This window comes from Cotesia typhae, unplaced genomic scaffold (genome assembly GCF_013202065.1).
Source record: "Cotesia typhae breed Kobodo isofemale line unplaced genomic scaffold, CoteBio_Ctyphae contig_44, whole genome shotgun sequence".
Taxonomy (NCBI): Eukaryota; Metazoa; Arthropoda; class Insecta; order Hymenoptera; family Braconidae; genus Cotesia; species Cotesia typhae.
In genome coordinates, this window is record NW_027423753.1 from 658,641 (window position 1) to 684,343 (window position 25,703).

The 25,703-nt window shown below is 27.5% G+C and overlaps 1 protein-coding gene across 4 annotated transcripts; it reads right to left on the reverse strand.

The window, feature by feature from the left end:
• Positions 1-342: 342 nt before the first annotated feature.
• On the reverse strand, positions 343-24,548 carry Dsb (scavenger receptor class B member debris buster). Of its 4 annotated transcripts, none has more exons than XM_074245495.1 (11): positions 24,331-24,548; positions 18,689-18,870; positions 18,315-18,601; positions 7,863-7,954; positions 7,146-7,306; positions 3,304-3,442; positions 2,953-3,156; positions 2,548-2,692; positions 2,166-2,420; positions 1,725-1,843; positions 343-1,596 (listed from the first exon to the last, which is right to left on the reverse strand). In XM_074245495.1, exons 3-11 carry the CDS (start codon positions 18,496-18,498, stop codon positions 1,165-1,167), a joined length of 1,731 nt encoding a protein of 576 aa, XP_074101596.1. In that variant the 5' UTR covers positions 18,499-18,601; positions 18,689-18,870; positions 24,331-24,548; the 3' UTR covers positions 343-1,164. The 4 variants fall into 4 exon arrangements, with proteins under 4 accessions (XP_074101596.1, XP_074101595.1, XP_074101593.1 ...); XM_074245494.1 differs by having other exon boundaries at positions 18,684-18,870; XM_074245492.1 differs by having other exon boundaries at positions 18,315-18,870.
• Positions 24,549-25,703: the final 1,155 nt, after the last annotated feature.

Genomic DNA, 25,703 nt, shown 5'->3' on the forward strand with positions numbered 1-25,703 from the left:
ATTTTTTCAGCTGTTTGGCATTGACTCTTCATTATTTTATTGTCTATTAAATTTTAATCGCTTTTTCTTTAATTTATTTATAAAAATTTACCTATTTTTTACAATTTTATAATTAAGTAATTTTTATTTTCAGTTAAATAAATAAATTAATAGTTTATTAATTTATTTTTTTTTAATTTTTAGCTTTTATTTCGACGCAATGTCATTTTATTCTTAACTTATTTTTTTTTTTTTTTTTTTTTTCAGTTTTCAGTTGATGAATTTTATTTAAAAAAATATTTTTTTGTTTTTTCCTTTTAATTATAAAAGTAAACAATTATTTTTTTTATTTTCAGATAAATATTCCTCTAAAGTCAACAATGAGCACCACTTTTCAATAATGAAAAAATTCTAAATGATTCATCTGAGGTAAGTTAAATGCTAGCACACCTGAGTTGTGCAATTTTCAGTATAAATATAAAAAATTTTAAGAATAAATGACATAAATTTAAAACCATCAATTATCTGATTAAAAAAAGCTGAAAGTTTTAACTGAAGAATTTTTAGAAATATTTTTAATAAAAAAAATAATATTTATTCTTTCCTCCTAAAAATTTTTCAGCTTTTTTTATACGAATAATTCTTGATATTAATCAAAATGAATTACAAATATAAAACCTCTTATTTTTAAAAATTTTTTCTGCACACTTAAAACGCTCAAACATTGGTGGTTTATTTTTTAACGCTATTTCAACATTTATCAATTTAAATATTCTCACGAACAAATAAAGTGTTCGTAGAATGCAGAGGTAGAAATAAAAAAAATCCGACAAGAAAGCTTTTGTCAAAACTTATTTAAATTCAACTAATTAATTAGTCGTATTAATATTAATCGTAATATTATTATTAATAATAATAATAATAATAATAATAATAATAATAATAATAATAATAATAATAATAATAATAATAATAATAATAATAATAATAATAATAAAAAATAAAATAAATTGTTTTTATAAAAACTCACTCGAAAGTCTTAAATTAAATCTCAAAATGAGAAGTTTGTAAAAATATAAAAGTTATTGAGCACAATGAGCATTTAGTTCACTTAAAATACACTTTTATAAAATAAAAATTAATAATAATAATGAACGGAAGTTAAAATATGTATTAAATAAAAAATTACACTTCGACGATAGGCCTAGCATCCTCTGAATTATGATTCAATAAAATGTAGGAATCCTTGACGACGAGAGTGCGATGCTGCCCATTTACGATAAACGAGGAGCCTCTTCTTATTGTCTTCTTGCCAAGTTCGATGGCTTCTTGCGTTGTCAGGACGTTGGTGTACGCTTTTATCGTTATCGTACTGAGAACAACCATACCGACTAGAATAAGTCCGTATGTTATACACGGCACCGCGATGTCCGCGAAGGTAGTCGCCAGGTAGATCCACCTTCTTATTGCGGGAGTCAGCTCATCGATTCCCTCCTCGATCCACATTATCGGGAATACTATGTCCGGAAAATCTTTAACTGCTGTTATGTCCGGCTGTCTTTCTACTTTTAGGTTCAATTGCACTCGCACTTTTCCTTCGACAGGTACTCCTAGTTTCTGTTAAAAAAATTTTTTTATTAGTTTATTTTTAAAATAATTTTAAAATTTTTTTTTGCGAAAAAAAAAATATGATAATTTATTTAAAATAAAATAAATAATAATAATAATTAAAAAGAAATACTTACAGGTTGAATTTTAAAATAAGTTTCATGTAACTCTGGCACTGGTTTCAAGCCTACAACAGCATCAGTAAGCTTTTGATCAGCTTTATAAAAGTGAGGAAATGATAAATAAACTGGTGCGCCTAAAAAATAACAACAATATTAATAAAATAAATATTTATACTTATATTATTTTTTGGGATAAAAATTCAACTTAAGTACTGGATTTGGATTTTATTAATGAATAAATTTACCAGTAATGATTCTTACCAGTGAATTTATTAACAAAAACAACATCTTAAAATTTTTTCATCGTTTCGTTTATAAATAAAACTGATTGGACAAACCCGCAAGAAGAAAAATAAAAAGAAATGAATTTGGTCAATGAACCTAAACTGGTCAAGATTTAAATAGAAGAAGGCAAAACAGAACTGGAGAAAATAAACAAAGGATTGAATGACTCACTGTATTGACAAGGACTAATGTTCTGGAGACCCTTGGGCGGACAACTGGTTGGATCGTCTGGACAGAAGCACTCATTGTCGGGCTTTTTAACACTCGGCGGGTCAAAAACGTCGTCTGTGGGTGTGTAAAGATCTGCGTTTATGCCCGCCTTCTCGACAGGTCCTCGGTACTGAAGTGGTAGCACTCGACAGAGGTCCTTATCCCAAACGTGGACTACGTCTGCACCTGTGCTGTCTCGAGGAGGGAAAAATGACCCTGCAGATAAACAAACAAACTTGATAATTAAAAAACTTATCTAAATTTTTAATATTTAAATTAGAATTTTAAATTTTGGGTCAAATATTGAAAATTTAAAAAATTTGCTTTATCAATTTTTAATTACCTTCTGAAGCGGTTATAGAATTACAAGGCTCGTCTTCCCAATACGGAAGCCGATCTAGGCCGTTCAATTTATTAATAAGCCCGAACTGTTTCATATCAGTATGCCCGGTATAAATTGTCGACACCTCATCCAGCGTTCCATTTCTCTGCAAAAAAAAAAAAAAAAAAAATTCAATAATTTACTGAAGAGTAATAAATATTAATCAAAGATTTTTATGTTCTACTTGGCAAGGCGATTAATTGCTCAGTGATTAATTAATTAATAAATTCATCTGTTCGCACCTAATAAATTACAAACTTTGTTAGTCGCTGAGAAGTTAACGGTGAATTTAATCAGTCGCAAGAAGAAACAAGTTTGATTTTAAAGATAATCACAATAATTATTTTATTTTCAATGGAGACTTACGGCAAGAAGAAGCCCCATCTGATGCATCGGACGCCGCGCTTTTGGAAAAAATCGGTGCGCTATGCTCACCAGGGGATCATCATATCCGAAGACCAATTGCTGGGCTGTGACAGGAACAAAAGGCTTTTGATTCAGCCCGCTTATGAACATTGATAGTCCGAAGTTTAAGAATCTTGGCAAACTCTTACTTTGCGTCGTCAATGTCTGTTTATAAAATTAAGGTATTGTTTAAAAATTTTTTATTACAATTTTTGAAATTTTTAATTTTTACATGTAATTTTTTTTTCAATAATAATTTATTTATAATTAATACGGGAAGTTTTTATATTTATATATATCTTTGGTACTTACGAGAAGCGGAATATTTGGTACTAAAACTCGCAAGTCCTTGTCTTTAGACAATTCCGGTACGAAGTTTAAGATCTTTTTGTGCTGATATGATACTGTGTCGTTGTTGTGGAATACTATGTTTACTTTTTCCATGTCTTCTCTGTAATTAAAAAAAAAATTATTTAAAAATTTCAAATTTTTAATTCTAAAATTGAATTATTTTATTGAATAAAAATTAATTTAATTAAAATTTTTATTAGCATAAAAAATTAATTTTAAATAATTAATAATTAAATTTATGATTTTTAATGGAAAAAAAATTACTATAATATCTACGGTGGAAATGTTATATACTCATAAATAATAAATGAGAAATTAATTGTATCACTGACCTTAAACTCAACCAAGAACAATTAAAGTTACATTAATAATTGCAGAAAAAAAAAAAATCGCGTGTAGCCTTTTAATTGTTGAGTGAATAATTTATTCATTATGTTAAATGTTAATGAATTATAGTCAGCTAAAAATTGATAATTAGGTCACTAAAATATTAAATAACTTATATAAATTATTTTCTTTTTTATGTAATTTTATTTTATTGTATAAATGCTTGTTTATAAGCTGAATAATTAGCGACCTAGAGAAGGTCGTATATTTTCTCGAGAAAGTACCGCAGATTCAACACGGCAGATGAACGACAAGTTACTGGCTGCAAACTCCGTAATATAATTGTCGGCTTATGATTAAGCGTTAAGCTATTTTTATATAATATTACTTAGCTAAATTGCTTGGAGCGTATGAGCTACTGCCGTGATATTTGATCATTATATTGTTGAGAAAGCATCAATTTAGCCAACTGATTTTTCATTATTGTATTATTTATTTATAGTCGAGAAACTAGGTGAATATCATTAACATTGACGTTTATAGAATCTCATTTATTATTTTTAATGTGACTTTTTAATTTTGAAATTTATTTATTAAGAGGTTGTGATAAGCTCATCTGCAAGGTTGTTAGTTTGTTATTATTTGATTAAAAATTTTTTTTTTAATTTAATTTATAATAATTAAGCCTTAAAAAATTATTTTAGTTAAAAAAAAAATTTTTTTTCACTTAAAATAATTTTTTTTAAACCAACTAGATTTTTTTTCTAGTAATTTAAAAATTTTAAACTACCAACTGACGATAAAATATTAATGTCCAAAGATTACGAAACTTAAGAGATTAATTATAGCAAAATTAATTAAATAAGTATTAATTAAAATTTTCTAAAGATTGTTTAATCATCCATATTATAAAAATGATAATCACTCTCATGCATCTTAACCGTTAAATTAATAAATAGGAGAACGAATGTTTATCTAATATCTGTTTCTCCAATTAGCCAATAACAGAGGTACTTATAAGTATATATAGTTGTAAATAATAGGCTTATATGTGTATAATAATATAATCTTTCGTGTGATTTGATCGGTTCGATACACAAGATTGAATCATAGGCCATTATTACATGAGACTATTACACAGTGTTGCATACTTTTGAAGATGTAATAGCTCTCGTAACACATAGCACAAGTACGCGTTTAACTTATTCGCATCGACCTGTACCACCAACTTCCGTATTAAATGCTAGAAAGTAAAGTATTTGCATACCCACCGCAACCACAATAGGAGTTAATATTTTATTTAATAGTCTATTTAAATAAGTCATTCTTATTTCATTTGATTGCGCCTGTAATTATCCTAAATCACCGCAATTGTCTCACCCATTTTTCCGGCTAAGCAATCAAGAACAATGACCGAGCTTTGAAAGGATTTAGTGAAGCAATCAACTAGATTTAAGATAATTAAAAAGATTCTTTTTAATAATTAATATAACTTATATTATATAAAATTGTGCAATGGAAACAGTAAACAGTGCAATAAATTTGTCAGAGGGCAACTTTTACTTTTTTATCTTGAATTGTCTTCTTATAATATAAGAACAATGTGAAAGTAATATATGAGCGCTATTTTTTTCCCCTAATCGCGGTATCAAAAAACGGCCACGTACTCGCTGAAAATTTTATCTCAAAATTTCATCGTTTTTTTTTTTTTTTTTCGGAGTAAAGAAATAAAACGCGGACTCATACTTTCGGATTGTGCAATGTAATAATTTATTTATTTATTTATTTTTTTTTTCGGAGGATAGTTGCGGTTAATGTCACGCATGGAAGCTCGATATTGCTATTTTGACATGTGGATTATTTTTATAAAACAATGAGTTGTGACGGCGAAATTTGAAAGCTATTTTATTTAAATAACATACTGCTCGTTGAATTGTAATGCAATTATTTAAACGTAAATTGTTTAAATAGAAAGTATAGGAACACCCAATACCGAGTGAGTATACATGCACTTAACCCTGTGTTATTTATTGTTAGATAATCAACTTATTGGGTCACCGTGCTACTATTAAAGTAAATATTTAATTATTTGTATTTATTTACTGACTTATCAAAATTATATTTAAATTAAGAGACATTTCTTTTTTTAAACAAATCAATTTAGAACATTTTTTAATGCCGCATAAATATTTAAAAAAAAATAAATATAAAATTTAATAAACAAATTTAAAACGCGGAAGAGAAAAGCCGACACGCGAACATCATCGACAAGTGGTCTTAGAAATTCACGTCAATTTTTTTTTATACCGGAAAAGTAGAGTTGTACGTACATATATACATTAATATATCAATTTATATAACTTTTTGTTTGATTTCAGCTCAATCGTCGTTTTGTAAATAAACCACCTTGTCCAGGATAATGTTGACGTAAACCTTACATACGGGAAGTCGACAGCTCCATTTATAAGAGGCCTAACCGCATTACATGGGCTACATGATACATAATTTAACGATATCAAGGTGGGATAATAAATATAATTCCTAGTGCTGGTGCTAGGGATGATTGCCCAGGCGTTGAACGTAAGTACATGCCACATATCACAGTAAAAATATAATGTAATATAAGTAGAAGAGTACTCTCACTTTGAAACTCAGACCCAACTTCTGGACTTTACTCTTGTACAAATAAGATTATAACTTTCATTTACAATTAGATATTATTATTATTACTTTTCATTATTTTTACGACTTAGCTAATTGCGTTATGTCATTCTTAAATTTATTTTCTCAATTAATTAGCCGATTTTTCCGCGATTCATTAAAGCCAAGGCTTTTTATTGAATTTTTTATCTATGGTAGCGAGTTTAGATGATCGATAAAAATTTTATTGTGAAGAAAATAAAATATAAAGTAAATAAGAAGAGGAACAAGCGATACGTTAGATACAAACAGAGTTGACGTATTAAATAACCCTGGAAATGCCCCGAGCCGTAGCTCAGTCTATTACAATAATTTTAATATTGTGGACATTATGAAGAGGTAATTTGAATAGTCGGATTCAATTACACTAGCTTTCAATTATTCTTATTATTTATGTTATTGTTATATTTAAATTGCGCGACCTTATTTACGGATTCATATTTTTATATTATAGCACGGAAATTTTTGTTGTTTTTATTTTACATTTTTACGCGAGGCTATTTAACAAGTTAACATATATAATAGGTTTGTGCGGATTGAAAATATAAATTTAAGAGAGTCGGGTGATAAATTTAATGTAAAGCGAGAAATATCTTCACGTACTTGAGATACTTGTAGTCTTTCATCGTTGATTTATTTATATGAAATTTTTTTATTTAATTTATTTTTTTTTTTCCCTATTTATTTTTCAAATGTCGCCTAAATCCTGAAGACAAAATTTATCTTGTCCTTTTAATAATATAGATTAATCAAAAAAAAAAAAAAAAATAACTTACCTATAAACAAATGGTCCAACTTCTTGAAGTTTTGGTTTTTCATTTAAACTTAAAAAATTATCAGCATTCGTAACATTGAATATATAAACTTTGGTAAGTCTAACAACTCCGGGTTTCTGCCAATATTGAAACGAAAGTGAGCCATTCCATAGCCTTAATTGCTGCAACAAATTGAAATTACCTCGTTAAATTATTAACTCTTAATTAAATAAATTACCGACATTAGCGTCATCCCGCTACCGATTTCGCGGTATTAAAAAATTGAAATCCTATCGAAACAATAATGATTAATTTCATAAGAGATAAAATGTATTTTTTTATCATATGCAATGTGAAAGTTCCGGTGAACAAATGTTATAGGAATATTATTAAATATCGTAATAAATCTAAACTATAAACCATAGTCTAAATATCCTTTCACTGATTTATTTATCAGTGTTTGTTGATTGATAATTATCTTACGGTTGATTATAGTTTATTTATTGACTATTGTAATTGTAAATTATACGTTGCTTGTTTCAATTGATTCACATTTTTTATGAAATATTTACACAATTAATAACAATTGATTTTATTTTTTTTTTTTTTTTTATTGAAAATAAAAATTTTTACGATGAATTTTAACACTTTAAGGATTATTAAATTAAACGGAGGATTTTTAATTATTAGCTAAAATTATGAGGGAAAAAATTTTATCAGTTAATAATATATACTTACTCTTAAAATAACGTAATCAACCCAAGGTATACTACTGAGAATAATACCGATTGCCAACGCCAGGAGCCCGAATAGAATAGCGGCTATTCTACCTGTAAGCAAAAAATTAAAATTAAGTTTATGTTTTATGTACTAAATAACGTTTAATGTTTCTTTATGGCACACATTCATACAATTAATGGTCGTTGCAAAATACTAACATACTCTCGAATGAAAAATGATACTTATTATCAAAGATAATTGTTATTATTTATATATTAATATCATATAAATTTTTTTTCTTTCAAAATTTATATTAAAAAATTTTTTTGGAATTTAAATAATTATTTAAATAATATTAAAAGAGAAAGGTAATAGTAATCGTCCTCTACATATTAAATAGCTTTATTTGTAGAATGTTAGAAGACTTTAGCAATAGAAGCCAGCCATTCATGAGTTATTGAGATTCGACACTCGTTTATTATCTATAATTTCAATGTAATAACAACGACAAAAGAAAAAGAGATGTCACTTAGCTTCTTATTTATTTTTTTCATTACGAAATCGTTTGAACTTTCAACTATTACTACATTATTCCTACGATTCTATAATTTATTTGCATAAAAAGTTATATTTATTTATCTTTAACAATTTAAATCCCACGTTTTTTAAATAAATTTCAATTTTATGATTTTTTTTCTCAAAAAAAAAAAAAATTCTCCCGACAATTAAAAAAATTTTTTATCAGAAAATAAATATATAATTTGTTTTAGTAAATAAAAAAATTTATTATGATTTTTTTTTTTTTTTTTTTATTGAGATACACCGGAAACTTACGGAGAAATGTTGAGGAAATAACTCTGAGAAATCAAAGGTATAATTTTCTCAACTTAAACTCCGTACGTGCACGATAAAGGAACATAAGTAATTTTGATCAAACGTATACTTGCTTCTATATATATATATATATTTTTTTTTTTTCTTGATAATTTAGCGTCCAGCATTTAATTATTAAACTCAAATCGTTGATGCTTACGTCTAATTTATAATTTAAATTTGTAATATTAGAAGCAGTGAAGATAATTAGGGACCTTGAAGTTTGTTCCGGGAAATTTGGATGTCAACGACTCAAAAAAAAAATAATTAATAATGATAATAAAGTGACTAACGCGCTAATATTCTGGGTAGTGACATTGAAGATGAAAGCAAAAATATACGTAATATATAATAATTTATGACGTAATTTAAGAACCAAGTAAAACAAGTTACAGCAGTTCTTTATAATTTAGAGGAATGAGGATTTTTATTTCATTTATTTTAAAGTTGAAGAATTTTATTTATTTATTTTTTTTTTCGTGCAAACTATAAAGGTAAATTGCATCGATTTGCCGGAGTGATTAGGAAGAAAGTTAGATTAGAAAACGTAATAGTTACAAGAAAGCGTGTGTTAATTATTTTAAGAAAATTACACATTTTTTAAGGACGAACGGTAACAAGTTATCCGTATAGAAAATTATAATTATTTATATTTTTTTGGAGTGATCTTGAAGCTTCAAACTTTTTATAAAAATTACAATAATTATTTTTCTTGTTTTTAAAAAACTTTAAAATTCTGGCTTAAATTTTGGAGATACAGAAAAATCATAAGAAACCTTTTTTGTAGGAAATTTAATTTCCTATCGATGTTTTAATTAATTTTTCGATATCTCGCATCCTTTAGAGGAAATAATAATTTAAACTCCAAAAAAATTTAAACGTCCCATTTCTCTTGTATTTTAAATTCTTCTCCTAGAACTTTTTTACCAAAGTAATTAATAAAAACCCACGAAGTAATAATAAAAAATTTCGGGCCGCAAAAACCCGTTACTTGGTTATTTTTGCACTGGATATCAATAAGCCTACGGTTATTTAAGAGTCAAAAGCAGACATATCAGATAATAGTTGCTGTTATACCGCGATGACCTACTAGCGCACTTGATTCCCATTCTCACATCCTACATCGGTCCATTACACGTCAATTAACAATTTTATTAAATAAATAATAAAAATATTCACAGACTTATAATATCAGCTATCAATTACGTTAAGTACTTTTCATTCATGAATAAATTGAGTAATAATTTGTCGTAAAATAAAATTATTGAATACAAAAAACAATTAAAGTCCTCCGAGATCTTGACCCAAATATTTTATCGCTCAGGATAATGTCCTGGAGAAAATAAAACAAAAATTGGGTCAGTCGTTGCATAAGATGTCGCTCTACTCGTTATACGTAGTTCACTCACTGCTCGTGGCCATAATCATAATCAAAATAGAATTTATCCAGTTAAATCTGGGCTTGTAAAATAAAATTCCCTGCAGTTGAGATTAAAGATGTAATTTTAATGTTACTGCAACTTAAACTTACTATTTAATATATATTATATATATATATATATATATATATATATATATATATATATATATATATATGAATATATATATATATATATATATATATATATATATATATATATATATATATATATATACTGACTACACACAAGTGGAGTCATTACACGACAGGAAAATTGCGCAATCGTACACTGATCTCTCCTTTTGCGTTCTGTCCCATTGGCAAATCGCAGCATTTATTTCTTAATCTAGTTGCGGGATTGAATTAACATCTTCAAATAAAGATTCTGGTTTAATATGAGCCGAATTTTATAAATAAATTCATCGGGTAATTACGATGGACTGTCAATCAAAAGCGGAAAAATTTTTGTTTTTATTATTGTTATAATTATAATAACGGGCGCGTTTTTTTTCGGCAACGGGAATTCAAGATGAATGCCATTTTAAGTTAAACTTTGTCCGGTAAATTTGACCGTGAATTATAAATTGTAACAATGGAGAGAAAAGAATGATTGATGGTTTCACGGGTGAAAAAATCAATTGTTGCGCCTAGCTTCGAGATTAAATTATAGCTGTAATACTTTTATTGCGATCTTCTGACATTTCTTGGCTGTGCCATTGACCCTTTCACCTGACTCGCGTTGTAGATTTTTGGTGATTGGAATATCGAGTCGTTTATGAATATTTTTTTTTTTTAATTGGTAAAAATTATTTTTTTATCAAGTTATTAATTATTTTATAAATGTCAAAATTAATTTAAATAATTTTACATTTAAAAATTTTTAAATACCGTCACAACAAAATTAGTTTAATTTTTCACTCATAATTTTTTTAATAAATTTCTTATTTATTTTCTAAAATTAAAATAAAATATTCATTATTTCCCCGAATGATTATCAATTCATAACTTTCATAATTAATTATATAAAAATTCAATAAACTGCCCACCTATTCTCAGGATTTTCTCCTTATGCAAAAAACCGAAAATTTACCAATACAAAGTACAAAATTATATTGATCCTCAATAATTCATAACCCCGTAGAGTTAAAGAGGTAAATTGGGTAGCATACTTCCCAGGGAAACCGTAAAAAACCGAAATAATAATACAAATTAGATAGAATATTAAAAAAAAATTTCCTAGCACGAAATGAATGCGGAAATAAGAGGACATTTAACTGAGAATGATTCTAGGGAGACGTACGAGGATAAACCGCGAAAGACGAAGGTGAATATGCCGCAAATAATAGCTTTAATCCTGTCTCTTGAGCTATAGAGATGTAAAACAAAGTGAGAGATGAGAGATGGGACAAGGGAAGAAGTAAATAACCGCCAGCAGATAGTTAATGATCTCCGTGTCCCGTTACGATTTATGAGTTTTAGAAAATGCATCTGACTGCTCACATGAGTTAATATCAGCTCACTAAATATTTTCACAAATTATTAATGTAATATAATACTTTCTTTAGCGGCTCTCTGCTCATCCGAGCAATTATTAATTTTTTGATCTCAATAACTCCGCAATTCACCTCAGCAACTTTAGCAAACGATGTGGTAGACCTTGGTGCTGAGAAAAATTTTAAAAAGGCTTTAACCCTAGTACTAGACCTTGATGCAGTGGAAAGTTTTCAGAGTTAAGGCTACGCACTTTATCAAGGGCACGAAAATTTTTTAATTTTATACTTATTGTAAAAGAAATTGAACCTTCGGAGATACCTGAGCTTTTTACTTTCAATTGTAATTTACTGAACGCTTCGGGGAGTACACACGGTTAATGTTAAATACAGCCGACTTATTTAGCGTGATTTAACATTCCCGGGAGATAAAATAATCGTTTAAAGTCTATTAATAATATAGCAGTTGTTTAACCTTGTTCTTTTGTTAGTATTTTAGTGGTTAAAGTTGTAGTACATGCATAGTTAATTTTTTTTATTTAATTGCAGGTCATTTAAGTCGGCTGGAAATTGTATTAATGTATTTTTTATTTTTTTTTTTACGGGTTAAAATAATTGTTTTTAATATTGTAGAGTTAAATTAAAAGGAATTTTTTTAATTTTTTAAGTTTCTTTGGACTTTATAAATTTTTTTAAAAGTTATTTGATGTAAAAATTAATTATTTGGTTAATTAAGCTGCAGTTTTTCTCTTTAGTTTGCTAAAAGAATTAAAAAAAAATTTTAATTCAGTAATTTTTTTAATTCTTAAAAAAGAAATTAAGAATAAAATAAAATTTGATAAATTTTGAGCCTTTTATTGAATATTTAACACTTTTTTGTGTTGATTTAACATAATAAATCTTTATATTTAATAAAAAAAAATTTTTAACACTAATTTTTTTGACGCAAAATTTTTTACTGTGCAGAAAAAAAAAAAGAAAAATCGTAATTTAATAAAATAAAAACGAAATTCTTTAGAAGTAAAGATCTCAAATGTCAGTCAGTAGGTAACTGAGACACATTATATTATACAATTACTCGCAAGTGTTTATTCTATTACTCCGACTTCTGAATGACATCTTCAAACTCTAATAGCATTAAGAACATGTTCTGCAGATCTAAACTCTGTAGATAGAAGCTAAAGTAGTATTGGTGCTTATATTAACAGGCAAGAGCAAAAGCATTCTTAGTAGCAACAGCTGCAGCTGAAGATGCTTCAATAGGTCGACGGGTATCCTGTTCTATAAAAGCCTCGAGACTGGTTTCCACTCATGATACGCTCAAATATTCAATAATATTCCGAGTTTTTAATTTTGCATTAATAAATAAATAATAAATGCAAATATTTAATCTCTGATTGTCTTCACACTAACCGTCTAATTAAATAAAATATTAAATGCTTTAAAATTTTCTAAACCGAGTGTTGGTAATTGGCAATTATAATTAAGACGCGCAATAATCCTGGTAATTAAAATAGTTAAAAATTAAATGCCGGCTCTAATTTAAAGGCTTGATAAAAATTATTATAATCGCCTTACGGTTTATCTGCCTTATTAATGATAAAATAATTAGGAACAAAGTTGCAATTGTACATTATCCTATCAAGAGTTACAACCGGTTTCAATGTCCATCTGTTTTAGCTTTTTACTCGAGTTCTTTATTCTATTCACCTGAGATCTCAGATATTTGCTAAATCATCTCCAGCTTTTTATCACGAGAGTTGTGAATTTACGCCGAGATCATACCCATTTATCATGCTATCATGTCGGGATGAACAGGTGCTCTCAATAGCCAAAGGATTGTCTGGCTTCAGAGTCTTGAGAAAACCTTTCTAATTGATACATGTCGGTAAAATGATCTGAATTAAGTTCACCGACTGTCATTTTTTATTTTTATTGATAAATAAAATAATAACTTACTTATCCAAGTTTAATTCAAAATTCTGGGTCAAATATTGAAATTATGAAAAAATCATATCAGACTTTTTTTATAGAAAATTTAATTATCTACAAAAAAGGTTTCTGTCAATTTTGCTCTATCTCCTTTTTTTTCTCCATAATTTAAATTTAAAGATCCAAACTAAAATTTAAGGACTTTTCTTAATTTTCAAAGTTAAAAAAATTTTTTTTGGCTAAAATATTAAAGATACAAAAAAATAATAAGATACCTTTTTTGTAAAGAATTCAATCTTCTATCAATAAGGTCCTTATCAATTTTGCTCTATCTCTGATCCTTGAGCCAGAATTAAAAATTAAAATCTAAAATTTCTAATCTTGCATAACTATAGACTTTTTAATTTATTTTGCGCAAACTAATTAAGATTATTATTTATAGAATTGATAAGACAATTGAAGATATACCGGAAATCCTGGTTAAGATTTTATCCTGTCACACGTTTGATAGGTGATATAATTAGTAATAATAATCACTAGTTACGCTTCATTTGATGAATGATCTAGGTCAGGCATACATTAACTTAAATAAAAAATTTTCGTAGTAATTTTTTAAAAACTACCAGAGTGCAGAGGATAAAACCGCATGATTGCTAATTAATCTCAGTACATTGAACTAGTTAGTAACTTGATTACAGTTTACATTTGAGTGCGCAAGGTAAGCGAAGGCCAAAACTGTTAAAAAAGTTTAGCATACTTGCTGAAATTGCAACACTTACTAATCAAACCGCATATAAAGTGAATGTCAAAAACGATATTAGTATGTTGTAAACCTATCTCAAATAATTACCAACGATTTAGATTTCGCCATTAAACCTATTGACAAATATCTGGTAAATAGACACGTGTGACATTCGGTTTTGCCAAAGCTTTTTTATTTTTTTAGTTGATAAACAAGAAATATTTTTTAATAGATACTTTTATTCGTATCAAAACAAAGTTGCTATTTTACAAGATTTATTTTTTTATTTCATTTCAAAAAATTTAAATAATTTTTAATTATTTTAATAACTAAATTAAAAAAATTTTATTTAAACAGAAAAAATGTTAATAAAAATTATTTTTTTTTATTAAAATATCAAAAAAAAGTCTGAAATTTTTTTAAACTTAAAATTTAAATAAAAAAATTTTTAAAACTTTAAATAATAACAAAAAAAAAAAAAAAAAAAAAAAAAAATTATTATTAACATTAATCAAATTCTCTTAAAAAAAAAAACAAACAGATCTATTAAAAACCTGACAAATGATTGAATAATCCTCAATGAAAAACAAATTAGCTTACTCAGCCAAAAAACCGGGCAAAAACAGAGATTTAGGTAAACGCAGAGTATCAAAATAAAAAAATAAGAAGCTAAGTGGAGAGACCGGTTCGCGTTTACGCACGAAAAGATCATTGCGTCTAGTCATTGGTCTTCCAGTATTATGAGGAATGTTGAGGAGTGAAAGTGATCTCAAAAATGTCTTAGTAGCTTCGATTGCATGTACGTGCACGCAGGCACAGTACACACGTGTAATTGCATGTATATAACATCACAATTTTCTCAGCCATACAACTTTACACCCTCAATATTGCTTCAAGTTAAATATCTGTCTATGTACGCTTAGCATTAGTGCTACATACGGCTCAGCATCAACACACAGCACATAATATTATATATATATAAATATATAGTAAAGCACTAATGTGCATTTAATGCCGCGATGTAAGATGTGAACAGGACCGATAGCGTACACAGCCTAACCCGACTCATTGAATAATAGACGTTTTGCAACTCCGAGTAAAAATGTTTGGACAGGTGGATTTTGTAATGCAGCCTCTACTTGGGTCACAAGGACGAATACATTCCTCCACCATTCTAGATATTTTTATTATCTATTTTATACTCCTATTTTTATTGAATCCTTTGATTTTTTATTCATTTATTTACTTATTTATTTATTTATTTTTTTATTATATTATTTGAGCGATTATTTCCCTGCGACTCGGCAGTTTTGAAATCAATGTAACATTCTCGAAGCTTTATTACTCATTAGCTCGTTTAAGCTATCTCGCTTTGCTATTTATAGGCGTTTAGATAATACTACAGACACTACTTGTCTTTTGTTTATTGCAATTGCTAGCAAAGTCTTTTTTTTTTTTCCTCCAATCGGGGATAATATTGTTTTGTTTGTTTTTTTTAATGATTCTTGGGAAAGGTCGGGTGTCATATCAGTAATTCATTATTACCGTGATTAGTTTTTTTTAAACGTTAGCTTTTAAGTAATTTCTAAATTTGTTATTAATTGAAAAATTAAAATTTTAAAACACTTTTTCTTTTTCAAATTATTTTATTTTATTGTTGAAGCTTTTAATGTTAATAAAATGATAAATCTTCATAAGTTTATCAATTAAATTAAAAAAAATTTCAAAAGTCAATTTTTTTAAATTATCACATGATTTTTGACAAAAAAAAAATTTTTTTAATATTATTCCTGGAGGTAAAAATAGAATTTATTTCTATAAATTGACCTTCCATTACCCCCCTAAGGCTTATAAATAGTCAATAAACTATTTTTACATCACATTACTTATTAAACTCATTATAAATTTACATGTAAGCCTCTCAAAAATAATTCGAGTACCGACAGACGATCAATAACACTAAAATAAAGTGACATTATAAAAAATTGATTAATTTCGCATCAACTATATAATTAAATAAAAACACTCGAGAGAATTAATCCAACCAATTGATAAATAATTCATGACCGATTCTTAAAAGCTACGCTCAATAATTTCAAATAATTTTATTTTTTGAATTTTACTACAAGGCAAAAAAATTAAAAATTTTTCTTCAATAAATTAATTAAAAATTCTTTGCAATGTCTAACGAGAATTGATTTGTAAAGAAAATTAACATTATGGTTAACCACAAGCATGACTCCTGACCATTAAATTAACTTAACGATTCTCAAGACCATTACTATCAGCCCGATAATTTTCTAATACTGAATAAAACCAGCAATTCAATAAAATCGCGACAGAAAGTAGCCTTTAGCCAAAAAAATGACAATACTAAAACCTAAATAGCAGCAGCAAAGCTCTTATTAATTTATATTTCAATATTAAATGATAAATGAGTAGCTTATCCAAACAAAGTGAGCAAGTCATCGGGCAAGAACTGTGACGGCTTAGAACCAAACCGGAATTCCTCTTAACTTATCCATCTGGTTTTTTTGTTTGTTTATTATAACTACTCAATTTCCAGTCCGTCATTGTGCAAATCAATTGAGATTCCGATACTTTATTTAATAGTGAGTTATTAAAAGTATCATTCCACTTATTATTATTAAAAATCATCATTATAATCATCAATTTCCGCTTGATTTTTTTTTTTTTTTAATGAACCTCTTAAATTATCTTCAAGTTTAATTTTAAATAAATTATTGCACCCGTGATTAAAAATATTAAATTTTAAAAATAATTATACATAAAATTATTAAAATTTGACTTATTTAATAATAATAAAATTTTATCAATTAATAATTTTTTTTTTCAAAAATTTCTCAGTAAATTTATTAAAAAAATATAAATACTTTGTTTTACGATTATTCTGGTTTTCTCGGACGATTTATTACCTTAATTACGTCATATATATATATATATATATATATATATATATATATATATAACTAACCGGCATTCAAAAAGTTGATCAGTACATTATTACGACATACACTTGTGTCTCACTGCTTTCCCTCAGTCTTGTCTCTTGATCATCAGCTCTTTAACTTAACTTATATATGTATATACTTCTTTAAGGCCCGAGGATCTGTATTTCTCAAAGAATAGGTCAAGGCTGCAATCCTTCGTAAGGAAATTGCATTTTTTTCTGGCAATTTAATGAATTTTTGCGGTCTAAATTTTGAAATTAATCTGAACACAATTTGGATCTTTAAAAAAATTTATTGTTAATTTAAAAGAAGTAATAGATTAAAAAGAACAAAATGTGCAACTATTTGAAAGAGGATAATGCATTAGTCCAACGTTATCTGTCTATTAATCAACATGTGCGTAAAACTAAGCTTGGTACTCTGAACACGTGTCACGGTTTATGAGCACAGTATAAAAAGATGCTACCGAGAGGTGTGTGTGCGATATATTCACATTCACCGTAAGGAATAACTTTAATGGCCCGTCATTAGAAGATTTACTGAGTTAATTCATCTTGCTTAATTGTATTAACTATCATATATATCTTGTAATTGTAGTAATTCTTATATATTTCTATTATTTATTGTTTTATACTGATCGCTCTTTTAGAATGTTTAGTTTTTTATTAATTTGTAATGATTTTTAGAGTTACAGAAAATTTATTATAAATAATTTAAATGTAATAATTAATTTTGTATTGTAAAATTTTTTGCCGACAAAATGGCAGTGGATAAAAAGGGGTAATATAAATTTAATTCATATGGCGCCGCTAGGTGGCGCATGAAATTAAAATCTTCTCACTTGAAGAAATTTCGCCTAGAGCTAATAATAATTAAAATCGACTTTGACATTGATTTTAATTTTTTTAAAAGAACTTTTTCTAAAAAAATTAGTAATTATGTTTTATAAAAAGTTTTTAGAATGATTTTTAATTAATAATAATAATAATAATAATAATAATAATAATAATATAATTTTTTTGTAAGAAAAATAAGACTTACCGTGTCTAAGTTTTCCTTTTTTCGAAATGAAGACATTCATAGGTCGAGGAACTCGTTCTGCGCACATCGGCTCGCCTTCTCTATTGGGCCTGATACCAAAGAGCGCATTTCTTCCTACTTTCATGTACTGTCTGCCCATTTTTTGGGGGGATCCAACCCCGAACAAGGACGTGATGAATTTCATTTTGAATCCTCAACAAATTCGATAAAAATACACAATAATTGAAAAATTATCTCTTTCATCCGCGAAATCACTTGGAAACTTTTACGTCCGCTTTATTGGGCGACTAAAATATTTATGTTAATTGAATTTTTGTGTTTGTTGTAAAAATTACGAGTAACACTGGTAGATTGCATCTTTTACGTCACCTCACCCAACATTGTTTTCGGCAACTGGTATTCCACATTTAAATTTTTTATTCAAAAAATTAAATCGATAATTCCTCAGTGCGAAAATTCATGTGTAAGTTAAATTATTTTTCACTTTACGTATCACAGATGCATTTATTTACTTTTTTTTTTTTTTTAATCTGCTTCAATTTAATTCGCTTCAAATCTGTAAAAAAAATTTTTTTATTAATTTCTATGAAAGAAAAATAGTAAAATAATAATTAAAAAATTTTTATTACAGCGCTTTCTGTCACAGAGACAAAAAGAAAAATGTTGATATAAAATAATATGTGTTAGTTGATTAGCAAGAAAATTTATAACTGAGAGAAACACTTCTCAGTAGTTACTTTTTATACAGTCAGACATGAGAGACCAAGTAATTAAACGTTTAAGAAAATATTATACTCAGGATATTGAATAATGAAAATTTTCAATTAAAAAAATTTTAATTTCAAATTATTCCTTTGCATTAATTATTTTTTTACAATGAATTTTTCAATCAGAAAATTAAAAAAAAAATTTTTTTCTAGTCAAAAATTTATTAAAGTCAATGAAAATGAATTTTTCTGCTTTAATACCCGGAAAAGTAGAGCGTAAAAATAAGCAATTAATAAAAATATCGCAAAAACTAGCTAGAATTTTTATATCATTTATAAATAAATAAGAAATTGAAGAACTGAGGCGGTATAATTATAAAATTGTGGGAAGAAATGGATGAGCGACTTTTTCCAGAAGCTAACCATTTCGTCCTGCTTATCAACGGGCAAATGGCAAACGGCGAATTTCACCGTACTGGTCAATGCCTGATTATTCTGTTGCATGTCATCAATTGACAAGCTACAAGGAACCTTGACGTCTACATTCTTCATGGTGCATAGTTTTTTCACCGTTATTGTTTACCGGTTTCACTATACATGCCTTTTATTCGTTTATTCGCCCATTCACTTAATAGATTCGAATATTTCTTCTATCAACCTGTCGTCTTTCTTCTTTTTATTTTTTTTCTTTTTTTATTTTGATACTTCCTTCCATTTGTTATGGGACTTTATTCTAATCCTTATTTATTTTTACCAGCCATTTAAAAGGGATTCTAATATTGATAGCAATCATTATTAAGTTGTTTTTTATGCAAATTTTTGTTGGAATTTTTTGGGTTATTGTTTGAATATAATTAGTCGAAAAATATTTATTGATTCAGTTTTTTTAATTCTCATCAAGATTATGTTGAGAAGAATATTTGTATTTTAATTATGATTTAAATATATTTTATATAAAATCGTCATTTTTTTTCAATATTTAAAAAAAAATTTATTAAGTATTATTATAAAAATTTTTTATTCTATCAAAATAATTTTTAAATTAAAATTTTAATAAATTAAATTTTTTTTACAAACTTAAAATATGATTTTAATTTTTTAAAATAATGTTTTTACAAATTTAAATTAAAATTTTCAATAATTTTAACTTTTAAAATAAATTTTTGCCTCCAAACTAAAAAAAAAAAAGCTTCAAAATTCCAAATAAAAAATTTCTTCTCTCTAAATCATAAAAATCGCTTCCAACATTTTTTTAATCCAACAAACAGACATTAAAACTGACTCACACTTCCGTCACAAACAATAATCTTCCTATTCGGTAACAAAACAAACCCCGCAGCCACCAATGATCCTCCTAAACCTAAAACCAATAAACCCGCGATATCAGCAGCTTGGCTCAATAAATATTGAGCGAGATGAGAAAGGCGGTCTCCTGAATCGCGGCATGTAGACTTACATAAGTTATCCAAACGCTTCTCTGCGAGTTACAGCGTTCCGCACCAGCACCAGGTTCGTTATATTAGCAGACAAGATTCAATCCGTCTTTATGTAACCCAACCAGCAACGGTCGCTCTCCTATACACATACTCACATACTCACATACGCACGTAGTACTTATACATAATATTAAATTTCTCTATCTCTAACGGAAAAGCATGCACTGTTTTGCAAATATAAATAAAATATAGATCACCAGTGAGTTGATCGACGCTCTTTACATGCCTAGCGGTCTCATCATCTTGCTTAAATCTCTTCGGACAATTTGTTCTTCTCAATTTTTTTTTAATTTTACTACATCATTTTTTTTCCCACTTTTATCTTCACGGCAATTTATTTTTTATTTTTATTATTTATTATTTACTTGAGAAATCCTTTTAAAAATGCAACATGGCTGACATTTTTTTATTTATTTAAATAAATAAACAAATAATTTTAAATTTAAATATTTTTTTCACTTAAAAATTACGTAAAAATCTTGTCAATAAATTTTAATAAAAATTGCTGAAATAAATTAAAGAAAAAAAATTTTTTTTCACTATTTTTTTGTTGCACTTTCAAAAAAAAACACTCACTATTTTTTTTTTTTTTTTTTAAGGAAAAAAAAATATTGAGAAAAGCAAGCGGAAATTTTGTATTAAAAACTACATGGAGGATTTAAAGACGTCCTGGCACAAAACCGCGGCACCGGGTGGCCAACGTCGAGGAACTCACCGAGTGCAGAGCCAAGCCGCAACTACACGAGCTGGGAATCGTAATCGGTAGTAGGGAACTGAACGGCATTGCACTGCAGCACCGCGAATTAATGAAACTAAAGATTGTAAGCCGAGTTGAGCTGATTGTAAGAGCACGAGTCCCCGGATCGCGGCTTCGATAGTCCTATCGGACTCCAGCAGTGTTAATTCCAGGATAAACACAAATACGCGTAAGTAAATAAAAATTGCTGAACACCTTATGAGTTGGTCGGCGGGTCAGGTGGATTCGGGGTTTCGCAAATCCATTCAGAAAAAAATAAACGAGAAATGAAACTACTTTTTAAGTTGGCATAAATTAAACTGACCTTCGAGTCAATCTTTCTCTCCGGCCAGAATCAGGTAATTTAAGAAAGATCATTATGGGAGGTAAAAAGTATCCGAACTTTTGAAATGCACGAGCCGATTTATTATGCCGAGTTCGCTCCAGCTTAGACTCCAGGCTTGAACTCCAGAGTTCATTGTCACCAGACGAAGTCTTAGCCTTTTTTTTCTTTTTTTTTTAGTTAATGGGAGTCAAAGGCCTAACATTTTTTCCGGTATTATAATTCAAATTCTAATTATTGAGCCGATAGCAAGCTTTGAAGAATCCTCATGAATTATTTAATAATTGCTTGGGTTTTTTATTTTATTATGGACCAAATAAATCGATTCTTGTTAGACATTGCAAAGAATTTTTAATTAATTTATTGAAGAAAAATTTTTAATTTTTTTGCCTTGAAGGGAAAAATAATTTTTTCAAGTAAAATTAGTGAATTTTATAAAAAACGAAATTATTTGAAATTATTGAGCGTAACTTTTAAGAATCGGTCATGAATTATTTATCAATTGGTTGGATTAATTCTCTCGAGTGTTTTTATTTAATTATATAGTTGGTGCGAAATTAATCAATTTTTTATAATGTCACTTTATTTTAGTGTTATTGATCGTCTGTCGGTACTCGAATTATTTTTGAGAGGCTTACATGTAAATTTATAATGAGTTTAATAAGTAATGTGATGTAAAAATAGTTTATTGACTACTTATATGCCTTAGGGGCGTAATGGAATGTCAATTTATAAAAATAAATTCTATTTTTATCTCCAGGAATTATATTTAAAATTAAAAAAAAAAAAATCATCCAATAATTTTTAAAAATTGACTTTTGGGATTTTTTTTAATTTAATTGATAAATTTATGAAGATATATTATTTTATTAATAATTTTCGGTGGAAATAAAATTTTTATTAGCATTTAAAGCTTCAACACTTAAATAGAATGATTTGAAAAGGAAGAAGTGTTTTAACATGTTAATTTTTTAATTTTTTATTTAAAAAAAAAAAAACCAGGTGACCGTGAAACTAAAAAATTATCATTTTAGCTGATGAAATCTCAGTAGAATTCATAAAAAAATTTTTTTTATCGCAATTACTTTAAAAAGTCTCGGAATAAGTTTTATCAAAATTCATAAGCCACCCTAAAAATTTTTTATTGAATTTAAAAAAAAAATTAAATTTTTTTTATCCTCAATATTTTGTTCCAAAACTAAAAACTTAAAATTAACACAAATTTTCATTAGAATCCAATTGATTGATGAACTAACAAAAAATTATTTTCAAACATGTTATTGATGAAAAATTCCAAAGGTTATTTATGTCCAAACAAATATCAGATGATTTCGGTAATCAAAATGAAGGTCTCGTCTAACAATTAATCAAATCAATCGAAAGAAAAAAAAATAAGAAGTGGCCATTAAAGCAGAGGTTATCACAAGCAATAATAAGCAATAAAAAATTTATTTAATGAAATAAAGAATTATCAATTGCCAATAAAATTTTGTATGAGTAATTATTGAACTGTTGAATGAAGCGAAATGCTAATAAAGTAATAAATAATAAACAGTCCGAATAGTAAGCGTAATACTAAACCGATATTTAATTAAATCTATCCGAGTACAAGTAGTAGGAGCGCAATTATCAGTTATGAGTACAGTACTTATGACTATGCGTAGTTACTTTCTGGTTCGCATTCGACACGGTTGTATTATGCAATGGAGACCGTTGAAACATTACAGGGAGCGAGCTAGCATGAAAATTTAATAATTTTAACGCACTAGTATTTTACGCCAGGAATAAATAAAATATAAATATACTTAGTACAGAGATATGTTGCTCGGTAAATTAAAAGTAACTTTTCACCCCCCCCCCCCGCCGATACTTACAAGCAAGGTCTTGTAAACATCCGCTTGCTAAATTCGTAGGTTCGATAATTCCAAGGCTGGCTAAAATCATTGCATACCCTCGTTAATATCTAGTTTTAAATTACTCCACATTTAATGTCATTTTTAATGTGGGGATTACTTTCATTATCATAATTATTATTTTTATTTCAATATTTTGTATGGAGAGTGTAATATGCAAGTGCGTAATGATGGCCGTGATCTTTTTGACAAGTTATTATTCTTTTTTAATTTTTGGACCATTATTATACCATTAATCTGTTTTATTACTCTGGAAAGGATGAAAAAGAAAGCCACGACCTTCGTCTCTGTCTCAAGAAATTTATTTTAGTGCAATTGTTGGTTTTTTTTTATTTTTAATTGACTAAAGGGTTGACATTCAAAGAGGGCAAATAAATTTTTACAAAAAAAATTTTTTTTCAACATTTTTAGAAAAAAAAAAAAAAAAATTAATAATTGCTTTTAATTTTTTGATAAAAAAATTTTAATTAAATTCTAAATAATTACGAAATAAATTAGCCCTCAGGCTATTCGCTAGACCATTATGCTAAATCACAATTTAAAAACTCGTACTTCTTGTCTAAGCGATTACTATAAACTCCCAAAGCAAAATTTTATCTAAAGCTAACATAAATAATTAGTAAAAAAAAAAAAAAAAAAAAAAAAAAAAGGAAGTGGTTCAGTATTAGCATAACCAATGGGTCAGCCAGTTTTCAATCAGACTTAAATAATATTTTTTGGAGTTCCTTCACCTCTAGACAAATAGAACAATAATTGGCCCGTAATAAAAATTAAAACCCGCTATTTAAACGAAGAAAGTACATATAAATTTATTTACTTACTCTCGAAAAAAATATTTAGGATCTACGCACTAATTCACTCACAAAGTTGCTCACTTTAGAAAAAAAATCTGCGAATTATCCATTCGATACAGAAATTTTTGACAATATTGTAATCGATACTATTAATCACTTGATCACAATTATCGACAATAGTCCAAAAAACTGCAACAAATGTCTATGTGAAGCAGCTAGATGGTGGCTTGTTAAAAGGGTGCGTGGAAATGAGCGATCTACGGAAAGATCCGCGGATATATGTGCGCCGGTTGTGGATCTTTAAACAACAGAGCAACAACTACGTGTAAAGTACGTCATCGGAGCTCGAAAAGAAAGAAAGAAGACGAAAAGGACACAACATCTTCCATAGAAGCATTCGGATGAATAAAAACAGGAGAAGGTGTATGTCCGAGTGTGTATAATATCAGATACGCATGAAGATGATGGGGAAGATTTAAATGAACCAGCTTCTCTAGAAGGTGGAAAGGGAAGATTCTCGCGCATGTTGTAAAGAGAGACGGTAATTGTAATAGCTATCCGGTAAAAATTTACACAGGAGATAAAACGTGTAGCACATATCTGACAATGCTGATAAAATTACTCGTCCTCGATCTTTGTACTTAGTATTACCGATTTTATTTATTTCTTTCTTTTGTTAAGTATAAGTGTTGTACTTTCCATCGGACAAACCGATCGAAGACTCGTTTCAAGGTGACGGTTCTTCTGGTTTGTTAATTAAATTTTTTTTTTTAAGGTTTATATTACAATAATTCGTTTTGTTGTTAATAATTTTTTTTGTAAAGTAATTTTTATTCGTGGTTGAATTTCCCATGAATTCTGACAAAGAGGAAGACACTTCAGGGGCAAAGTGTAAAAATATTTTTTTTTAACGCCTTAATCAGTGTCGGATAATTATTATTTATTCTCTTAATAATATACATTATTATTAGTTATTTAGCAAACTTAAAGATTAATAATACTAAAATCAAAATTTTTTTAAATTATTATTATTAATTTTTTTTAAGGGTTTTGACACTACAAGAAAATAAAAAAAAAATGGTAATGAATAAGGAAAAATATAAATTTTTGTCTGATATGATAATTAATAGCCAGAAATAAAAGCAAGGTGATGATAAAAAATTTACATCACTCAATTTTTTAACATTTTCATGTGAAAAACGTGTTTTGTAATATAACAATTTAAAATTTGTCATTTCGGAAATTCCAAAGGAATTATATTAATATATATATATATATATATATAATGAATTTTTATGAATTTGCAGAAGCCGCAGAGTGAAAAGCTTGGCCTTGATCTGAAGGTTCAAGTTGCAAATCGATCTCGCCTGTGCAGCTCGGAACTATTGAACTCTAGCTTA